The following is a 10,673-nucleotide window of genomic DNA, read 5'->3' on the forward strand; positions in this document are numbered from 1 at the left end:
TAACAATTGAGAAGTGGGAGAATAAGAGAGAGACTGATTTTGTGATAAGAATTTACTTATGCCGTATATATACTTTCGTTATTATTTTCATTATATTGAATAAGTAAGTGAGTGAATTACAAGTATTGGTAGATTAATAATTTAATTATGTGAGATGTTCTAATTGAATTTGCTCATTGCGTTGACATTTTATTTCATTTACATTAATTTTTGCAATCATTATTAATATGAATGACTCAGAGATATATGCTTACAAGCACGTGTTTCTTAATTGATCTATTTCTCTTAAATGTTAAATTTGAAAACTTAACGGTCAAAAGATTTTTGAAAATTTCATGATCCGTGAGAAAAACTTCTAGGTAATCCAAGTAAGTGACGCTTTTCATCATTTTTTTCTGACCGAAAGAAAAAATATTAATTTATTTAAATTAAGGCTTATCTAGACATAATTTAACTAAAATGAGTAGCATAAAGTTCATCTGGTCTCTGATAGCATCAGTTTTCATACTGATTTCATCGATTTCTTCAGTAAGTAATGAAATATTTGTCATGAAAATTTTTAATCAATTAATTTTTCAACTTCCAGCAAAGTGCATTTGATTCTCATCTATCTATCCAATTGTATCATTCACTTGATGCTCATGATGTTAATGGATTTACATCAAGAGGAAATATCACAATAATTTCCATTAATTCAGCAGATATAGTTGTTAACCAAAAAGAATTAAATATTAAGGAACTGGATGTTTTGAAGAAACTAGCGAAAGATAAGAAGCTGTATAGATTGAAAACTGATGTTGTTGGCAGCGATGGAGTCAAAACAACATTCTTGAGTTCATTAAAAGCTTGTCATTTACTTCAGTCTGCACTTCATGATTTCATCACAATTAATTTTGATCATAATAATGCAGTACTAGGAGTAAACATCAGAGCAGTCAGCTTAGATGGAACTTCTGATGATTGTGATAGCTTGGCATTTGATAATATCAATGAATTCAGCACAGTCGTTAATTTGAAGAATATCGAAGCAGCTCCAATTCCAGACACTCAAAGCTTCATCCAAAAATTAGAAAGAGAGAAGGAAATGCGAGAAAAAGGCGAAACTGACAACAGATCATTCATTCAGAAGTACTGGATGTACATTGTTCCAGCTGTAATATTACTACTTGTTAGTGGTGTCACAAATCCAGAAGCTCAAGCAGGCGCTGCTCGATAAACTGATTAATTTATTTAGTTCTAGTGCAACATTGTTTGATGTTTTGTGAAATAAAGACATGAATGTTTTATAAAACATTGGCTTTTGTGAATTAAAGTGTTATTTTAATGAGGATATTCTTTGATTTTGATTAAAATTAAGTTATTTATGTGAATTAAGTTACAAGAAATTGTTAATACATATTTGGCAGGTCAGTTGATCGTATTTTCTAGCAACAACATCAGAAACATTCAAAACATTGTATTTTGTTCCATTTTCCACTTCCATTCAACTCTCATTGGCTTATTGCATTGCTCTCACGTGGATCGTCTGAAAATGACATTACAGTGAATTATAATTTGTAGAAATAATATGGGCAAGCTAAGATGGTGTATATGCTCACATCATAGACGAACTAATGTTAATTGCGTCTTATTTTCACAGTCAATGCGAATTTATTCATCAAACTTAATACAAAATAAAGAAATTAATTTTTATTGAGGGAAATTTTGATTATCAACCCAAATTCGGTATTCAAACAAACAAGAAAGTCGATAAGGTAAGTGTGTTGCTGATTAGGACATTGAATTATTGTGTAATGAATTGAGAATATTGAAATGAAATAAGATCCCGCTAACGAACAAAAATTCATTTTCCACTATTTGATTCATGCCGACTTTGTTTGACAACAATTCAACCGGTTGAAAAAGACATCCAGTTTTGGTAATGAATTTAATCATGATTAAATGATATCAGTACTGATTTGATTGAGTCATTGCAAATTAAACATAATAAATATTCGCCTTTAGCGAAGAGTACAGTAACATCTTTATTGAACGTGGACAAATTATGACTAATTTAAATTTTGATTACTTTGATTCTCCTCATTTTAATATAAAATTGCTGCAATTAATTATTAATGATTAAATTTAATATTCCACATTTAACGGCTTTCAAAATTTTAAACTTAAACGGCTTTCAAAAATTCAAAATTTGTTTGCCCTCAAAAACTCAAAATTTAACGGCATTCAAAAATTTGAAAAATATTTCAAAAAACATTTTAACCTTTAGATTGATAAGAAGTAAAAATTACATAAATTAACTATTTCCTGAACTATTTTAACTATTAAAAGAAACATTGATTGTTATATAACTCACAAATTGTTAAGGTATGTTGAAGAATATTGATAATTCGTTAGAATTGACAGATTAAAGTGAAATTCATGTAATTTGATATTTTGATGGTTCAATTTTAAATGCAAGCTCTAGTTTATGAAATATTTCATAGAAATGCTTATTTTTTGAATGTCCATCGGTACAAAATTGCATCAGACAACTGCGTCTATATTTACTAACAAACTTATAATATTTCAGGTCAAGAACAAAAGTAAAGAATCAGCAATATTAAAATGGTCAGAACAAAGCAGACCGCAAGAAAGTCGACAGGTGGGGCAACACCAAAAGTCTATAAGATCCTCGAGACTAAGACAAAAATCTTGAAAAGCAAGGGAAAGCAGCTTCCACCAATTGGCAGATCAAAGATTATTGCCTTCAAGAACAAGTCACAAGAAAAGGTCAAGAAACGCTATAGACCAGGAGTATTGGCATTAAAAGAAATTCGACGCTATCAAAAAACAACAGAGTTGCTCCTCAGAACATTGCCTTTCCAACGATTAGTACGGGAAATTACACAGCAATTCAAACGCGATTTCCGCTATCAAGCTTCCGCTTTACAGTGTCTGCAAGAAGCTACTGAGGCATACATTGTTGGATTGTTTGAGGATACAAACTTGTGTGCTATTCATGGAAAACGGTAAAATCATAAAATTAATGAATTAATTAATTAGTGATAATATAAATAAATTAATTTACTTAACAGAGTCACGATTATGCCGAAGGATGTACAATTGGCAATTCGCATACGAGGCGAAACACGTTTTAGACGTTAAACATGCATGATATAATTATAAGCAATGATAATCTTCCTAATAATGTCATATATTTGAGTGACCAAAATTTAATAACATTAAGCACCAAAAATATTAAGAATTATCTTTATTTGAACAGTCCAATCCTCAGACGTTTTTGATCTAAGACAGTTGATATTACTTGTTTGACATGATTTGACTTCTTTTGGATGAAATATATCTGGAGATCAAAAATGTTTGCGTTTTGGAAGAATAACAATTAATATATTGAAGAATGAAAATATATATTTTATTTATACTTATACCTTGTGATCAGAACTAATTTGTATTTCTACAAAATTAATGAATAAAGTTTTTAAACGTTTGGAAATGCACTTCTTGAGTTAAAATTTATAAAAGCTTCAAAAACTGATTTCTGATAAATCTTCGGGTTAACCTCACAACAGTTTCAACGAACATTTGTACGGTTCTGAAATTTAAATTCTCAAAAACCGTTAAATTTCAAAATAAATCATCAAAATCGACAATTTTTCAGAGTTTTTCCTCAACAAATGCTGAAAATCAGTAAGAGAAATGACAACAAGAATAAATTTTTTTATCCACTTTGACTTTTCCTTAATTTTATTTCATAGTTTTCTTTTTAAATAAAACTGAAAAAACAAAAGAGTGTGTTTTGCATTACATTCTCAAAGGATAATGGAACGATCATTATTTTGAAAAAATAGAAAAAAATTTCATTCAACATTGTTTAAATCAATCCAAAAATGAAAAACAGATTTTTCCTAGAATTGAAATTAATTGTCGGTCATTTTTGTCCATTCCATTTGAAAATTTTTTTTAGAAAAAATATGCTTTGATTTTTTTGTTATGTTAAGACTGTCCAATTACATAATTTTATCGACAATATATCTCTCATCGTGTCGTTTTACAAATTTTTCTTACATTTGTTTCTCATATGATTCATTTAAGTAAGGAATAACATGAATGAATAAAGAAAGAAATATCTGAGATATATTTGGTGTATATGAGCTGATTCCTTTTATTTAAATTTTTTTTTTCGTCTATACGGATAATGAGAAGCTTTTTTAAGTTTTTTTGTTTGTTTTAATGAAGAGAAAAATGATGAGGATGTGTGTACAGAATTAAACTTTTTTTACTTTCCTTCCTTTCTTCTTTCATTTTTTTGTGATACCACAATAACTAATTCTATAATTGTTTGTGTGGTTAATTACAATTAACAACCACTTACTGACATAAATTTTCCATTTTTTCATCATTATATTTTAATTATAAAAAAGAACACACGCATAACTTTTCATTCTAAATAATGCGCACAACTACATTCATCAAAAAGTAAATTAATTAATTGAACTGAAGAGGATATTTCTTCTTCCATTTTTCATCATTTTTACTCGCATCGATTGAATTTTTTTTAAATTTTTGAATAAGATTGTAGAAATTTTAACGGTTTTTTGAATTTTAAAATAAATTTCACTTGAAGTTAGCTTTAACAAGCTTACAAAAATTTTAACTGTAGCCAACTTCAAGCAGAATGTTTTCAAAATTTAAAATTGCCGTTGTGAGGTTTTCAAATTTGGTCTGAATTGCTATTATAAGGTTCTTAACAATAACTATTTTTGCGATACAAAGGAGACAAATGCAGCGTTAAGATCCATAAGAACCAACTATTGTTCATGTCTACATTAAAGAACTGAAATGTAGAATAATTCAAAAAACGCAGAATTCTCAATTTAACAACTTTTATCGCCAAATATTTTTTATACAGTTTCTCCTATCCATCTACAATCTTCATATATCTTTTTGCAAAATTAACACAAATTTGGTTGAAATAAATTTTTCAATCGAGTGAGACGAGAAGGAAAGTAAAAAATGGAAGAAGAAACCAGAGTTACACAAAAGAATTATCATTTTTTCACTTAAACATTAATTAATAAAAAAAAATTCATACATTTCAGAGCAGAAAAATATTATGAAATAGATTCGTGCCATAACACACTCACCCACACATCGCTGATGACTCATAAACAAATTTTATTTTCACCTTTTTTTGTGTTGTTTCGCAAAATAAAAACTCTTTTTTTTTGTTGACTTAATAATTCTTTTATCTTGATTTATCTCCTAAAAATTGGTTTTCTGCGTAAAAAAGTTTTTTTTTGTCTGTTTACTTCCTCCAAAAAATGACTTTAGATTTACTTTTTTTTTTTAATAATTTTTGTGATTTCAATACAGTTCTCGGCTAGTTTTGAATCGGAATTTAATTAGTTTTTTGCTTATTTTCTTGATACTGAAACTAAAATTCTTTACGTTATTCTTTACTTATTTTCGATTCCAACGAAAGTGCATGACCACTTTCTATTCATCCTGCATATCCTCAGGTATCTCATGTGGATTGAGAAGACCTGGGACAGTTAATTGATGACGACGTTTCTCATCTTGTGCCTGTTTCAACTCTTGTTCGCGCTCATCCAAGTAAAGATCCGAATCATCATCACCCGTTACTTCCTGTAATACCACAAAAAAAATAAATATCTCGTTAGTTCCAATTAATTAAATTTCATTAATTTAAATCTAAGGATTAAACTTTAATCTCTCCATTGCGTCAGATCAACCCCTGAATTAGTTGATCAGTAAATTGACACTGCCAATAAACTTTGTAAACAAGTTATATGTGCTCCGAAAATGACGTCAATAGACTTTTTATGAGACTATTTAAAGACAGATGGACAAACAAAACAAGGACATGCGAAGTACGAATGAAATATACAATGTAATTGATTGTAAAAACCAACAACTTACTCTTATTTGAATAATGAAATCTCTTAGATGCTCTTTGAATGCAGTTACGTCGTGATCCAAGTTAAACAGACCAGTTACAAAAACTTTGATTTGATTATCGGTCAAATGTGAAAAGGCCGATTTTAAAAGAGATGCAACATATTCCTGTATGTACAAGACATTATTTGGAATTGGTCCTAAAGCCACTGTAATAGCATTTGCCTCAACTAACGAGAACATATGGGCGAGGATTTGAGCATGCGATTGTAACGATGCTGTATGTGATGTATCAGTGACAACACTAAAGATCTGCATTAATATATCTGTGAAATACGTCTGATAGAAACTTTGTGCTGCTTGTGGATGTTGCTCCAAGTTTTGCAAAAGCTGTAAATTAGAATTCATTAGTAATTAGCATTAATTTAAATTTTTTCAATCTTACTTGATATAAAATTGACAATCCAGTATCAGCAACATTCCTCATTGTATGTTTAAATCCCCAAACAATCGAGTCGAAGACCAGCTTAAATTGAGCTGGCGGAATATTTAAGAATGCCTTGAAACAATGCATGTTAACGGCTTGTAGCAATTCATAGAAGTAAGTGCGATGTTGCGGGTAATCTTCAAAGTTTTTGTTAATCATGTCCAACGTACACTCGAAAACAGCATCAAAGATCTTCGGTACTTCCGATGTAATAACACCTTCCAATTTATTGACAATTGCTGCCATTGTACTCAAAACAGTAGGCTCACGTGCGGCTGGGACGATTGTTCGCTAAATAAAAAGCTTTAATTAATTTCAAGGGTCTAATTAAGCATAAAATGAAATATTTACCTGATAATCCATAAGAACAGCATCCAACAAGGGAGGTATGAAGCTTTCCATAACCATCTGAGCATCATTAGACCTCACAATCCATTCACTAATCAGAGTTAATGTTTCCTTCTTAACAACATGCATTGCTTTTATCAGTGGCTGGTTATTAATTGTAATTCCATTAATGGCAATGGCTTGCGAAATATTTTCAGACATGATTTTGTAGACGTTTAACATGTCAAGGTAAATGCAACCCAATTGAATAACATAATTGTGCCCAAGAGCTTTACATGCACGAACATTTGTTTTTAATATGCTACCAATTTGTTTAACTGCTGCCATATCCTTTAAAATGTCAGCATTTTCTGCTGCATGATTGATGATACGATCCCAAACCTTTAAGAGGAAACGATTTTAAATTTATCATTAGAAATTCTGAATAAAATATGAGGATGGGAATAACTTACTTCATTGGGTAGACTCATGTACTTTTTGATAAGAGCGTCTTGCTGAACTTGATCAGCTTGCGCACTAATCATGTAACCGACGGCTTCATAGAATGTATGAACTTGTTGCGGTTGTAAGTCACAAATAATGGTGCTCGTGTTTGTAAGGATTTCTTCAACAAATGTGCATCCTTCGTTTGGTTGCATCGTCACAAAATGTCGTTTACATTTCATTGCTATCTTAATGAATGTATCGCAAGCCATATCTTGAACTCCATCGTGTGTTTCATGCATAAATTCAAATAATTTATTAACGACAGTTTTAAGGAATTTCCAGTGAGCGCGCAAAAATCTTGGGTATTGTCCAACAACATACATAATATTACTGGCAATAATAGCCTTGTTGTCCTTTCCTTTCTTTTGTTCACATAATCCTAAAAGATCCTTTATGACAGCCACCAAAAATCGTTTTTCATCTTCTTCGTAAAATGCTCCAGAAATAGATCCAATCGCCCAGCACAATGTATTCAAGTTTTTCCATGAAAACTCTGTTCCGATTACCTAAAATTAAATTCAAAATTAATTAGATATTTGTAACGAATATTCAATTTTCAAATTTTAACGGATTTTTAAAAATCAAAAAAGTTTAACGAAACTTTAACGAAGATTTTAAAATATTAAAGTTTGTTAAAATGCGAAAAATTGGCAATGAATAATTAGTGTAATTAAGCGAGCAGATACGTACTTGTTTATTCAATTTTTCAGTCATTATACGTTCGGTATCAAAATAATCCAAATGAGTCAAATAGACAAGAGTTTCTCTCATATTCTTATACAAATTGATACTGTTTGTGTCCTTCATAAATTCACGTACAACTTCACCATTCTCATTCTCAACTACAAGCACTTCCTCAGGTTTGGCCATACGAGATATCATTATATTACGTACTTTTGACAATATGCTCGAATAGAATTGACGTCGCGATCCGGAAGTGTTGCCGTAGGGATTTTCCTTGTATAAATCAGACGCAAGACTATTCCAATATTCGAGACATATCTTGAACAATTCAACGTCCTCGACCTCACTGATCATTACTAAATAAATTAATGCCTTGTTTACTGCTTCAGCTGTTTCACGCTTTTCAACAAGCGTTGCATGTATGCGCAAGAATGTGCATAGGAACATTGCTAAATTCTGTACAAAGCATTGTTCCTCATCATTACCATTCGCGTAAATCTGATTCATATTTGTATCGGTCGGTATCATTTGAACGAATTGTTCCATCGTTTGTACAAATAATTGAACGAAGATATGATCATAATTAGCCAATTGAAGTCCGGCAATTTCCGATAAACACTTTAATGTAACATTACGAAACATGGGAATTACAAGAAACTTTTCCACCAACATGTTTATGAGTTTTGTTTCAAAAATATAACCGAGCGGGATCCAGTTGAGGAATTTCAAAAGTGTTTCGAGCGTCGCACTAATTAAGGGTGCATTTAATGAATTTTCTAATACAAATGAACATAACTGAAATACTTGTGAGAATTCAGAGCACATTGTGTCCTTTAAATGTTTCGCTTTTGTTTGCGTAATTTGTCCACATGAAAAATCAAACACTTCCTCGCTCAGTAACTTCAATATTATCATATTATTTTGACAAAGAGTCTCATTTGTCTTTGATGCACCAACAATGTCACTTATAAAAGTTTCCCAATTTTTTGGCCATTCACGTTTCAAAATTTGAACGAGAATGATGTTTAATTTATTCAAATAGACCTTACTCGTCTCCATAACTTTTGAATCAGATGATGTTTTAATAATAAGCCCGACGACATACTTCTTGATGCCTTCACATTGATTTCTTGGCAAAACTTTCCAGCGAGTCTTAATAACTTCTTCGAGAATTTGTAAAGCATAATATTTCGTTTGTTGATTCTCGCTAAATTCTAAAATTGTATCGACACGCGTCCATGCATCCGGATGTTCCTTTAATGTTGTCAATATCTCTTGAGCTAATCGCAATTGTTCTCCTTGACTATTGTACAAACATCCAACAATATTTTCCAACAACGAGATGTCCAATTTTTGGGAAAAGTCAAGAAGCTTTGATGCTTCCTCCATTCGTAACATTGCCATCTTCTAAGTATTTTTTTTATATTCTTTCTTTTGCTCTTTCTCACTTAACTCTCGTTCGTAACTCCTCACACACGATGCTGATTCACACACGCTAGTTCACTAATTTATGCCTTTTTCACTTTTGTTGTTGTTTGTTAATCAATATTGTAAAATGTTGACTTCTCTTTTCACTTTCTTTCACTCGCGTTTAATCCTTTCCTCTCCTCAAATTCAACCATTCACCAAAAGAAATAATAATAATATGAAATATTCTGCAAAATGGGAAAAATAAAGGTACTCATTAGTGATATTACTTTATAAGAATATCCAAAAATCATTTGTTGATATTAAGACTGTTGCTGACTGTGTTGTGATTATGTCTGTATGTATGTAATACATATCGCATAAAATTAACACAAACAACAAGTATCGCGCGGAAAAAGTGAAATAACATAAAATCATCAGCTTATGACCCTTTTTGACCCAATCTCTTTTTTCCGACTTTTTGCTTTTCTCTGATCTTTCGCGAATGATGTGCGTTTGTGTTTGTTATGACGTTAATAGAAAAAAAGAAAAGAAAAACTTTTTTGCCCATGCAGCTCCTCCTCACCAATCAATTTTGTTTTGTTATTCTCCATAATCTGATTCTCTTACTTTTCTATACTGTATTTAAAGAATGAATTCCATGTTCATATTGTCATAGAAACAGAAAAAGTGCGTAGGTGATGAGCATTACAAAGTGATTATTAGATTTCCAATAGAGAAATTAAAACATCCAGTAAAGATGAGCAAATCGCGACTATTGACAAAATTATGAAATTTTTGCTTAAAAACAGTACAACCTAACCTAAAGAAAATAGACGCAAATATTTAATTTTACACTTGACCGCTAAACTATTCGATAAAACGGCATTAAAATGCGTCGAAATATCCCATTAATACTGATTCAATTGATTCTATTCCAGCTTAAAACACAAATAACGCGATTTTTTTCCGAAAATTTCCTTAGTTTTTAACAAGATTTTTTGGACGATGTTTTTCACGATTTTTTCGTAATCTTAGCGCTGAACTTTATGTTATTTCACTTCACTATCGCGTTATTGATCCATTTAACATGTTTTATCGAATCAAATACGCGATTATATTAATTAAATTTAATAAACCGTTTTTATGAAAAAAATTACCAAGTAAAAATGTTTGAATTTTGAACGACCGTTATGATCGAGCTCATTTTTCTTACAATTTTAAATTTCAGTTGGCTGTTACGTTTTTTAAAATTATTTAAATGTAAATCTATGTTAACTACAATTGTTCTAGAGCATATATTGCTGTATTTTCGAGATAAACTAACTTATTACATGAATTATAG

The 10,673-nt window shown here is 30.6% G+C and overlaps 3 protein-coding genes across 5 annotated transcripts; 2 read left to right on the top strand and 1 right to left on the bottom strand.

Annotated features, from left to right (window-relative positions):
• Positions 1-315: 315 nt before the first annotated feature.
• EMC10 (ER membrane protein complex subunit 10) lies at positions 316-1,312 on the top strand. Of its 2 annotated transcripts, XM_070638988.1 has the most exons (3): positions 316-368; positions 434-528; positions 587-1,312. In XM_070638988.1, the coding sequence occupies exons 2-3, from the start codon at positions 460-462 to the stop codon at positions 1,214-1,216; spliced, it is 699 nt and encodes a 232-aa protein (XP_070495089.1). In that variant the 5' UTR covers positions 316-368; positions 434-459; the 3' UTR covers positions 1,217-1,312. The 2 variants fall into 2 exon arrangements, with proteins under 2 accessions (XP_070495089.1, XP_070495088.1); XM_070638987.1 differs by lacking the exon at positions 316-368 and having other exon boundaries at positions 375-528.
• A 285-nt stretch (positions 1,313-1,597) lies between these two features.
• On the top strand, positions 1,598-3,497 carry LOC139089444 (histone H3-like). Of its 2 annotated transcripts, none has more exons than XM_070638990.1 (3): positions 1,598-1,754; positions 2,570-3,008; positions 3,075-3,497. In XM_070638990.1, the coding sequence occupies exons 2-3, from the start codon at positions 2,605-2,607 to the stop codon at positions 3,142-3,144; spliced, it is 474 nt and encodes a 157-aa protein (XP_070495091.1). In that variant the 5' UTR covers positions 1,598-1,754; positions 2,570-2,604; the 3' UTR covers positions 3,145-3,497. The 2 variants fall into 2 exon arrangements, with proteins under 2 accessions (XP_070495091.1, XP_070495092.1); XM_070638991.1 differs by lacking the exon at positions 1,598-1,754 and adding an exon at positions 1,802-1,918.
• A 640-nt stretch (positions 3,498-4,137) lies between these two features.
• emb (exportin-1 emb) lies at positions 4,138-10,559 on the bottom strand. Its single transcript, XM_070639174.1, has 7 exons — positions 10,489-10,559; positions 7,928-9,576; positions 7,204-7,743; positions 6,755-7,132; positions 6,362-6,694; positions 5,941-6,306; positions 4,138-5,646 (listed from the first exon to the last, which is right to left on the bottom strand). The coding sequence occupies exons 2-7, from the start codon at positions 9,323-9,325 to the stop codon at positions 5,497-5,499; spliced, it is 3,165 nt and encodes a 1,054-aa protein (XP_070495275.1). The 5' UTR covers positions 9,326-9,576; positions 10,489-10,559; the 3' UTR covers positions 4,138-5,496.
• Positions 10,560-10,673: the final 114 nt, after the last annotated feature.

The sequence above is a fragment of the Chironomus tepperi genome, unplaced genomic scaffold, assembly GCF_022539635.2.
Source record: "Chironomus tepperi strain 1889 unplaced genomic scaffold, CSIRO-AGI_Ctep_v1 contig_177, whole genome shotgun sequence".
NCBI lineage: Eukaryota > Metazoa > Arthropoda > Insecta > Diptera > Chironomidae > Chironomus > Chironomus tepperi.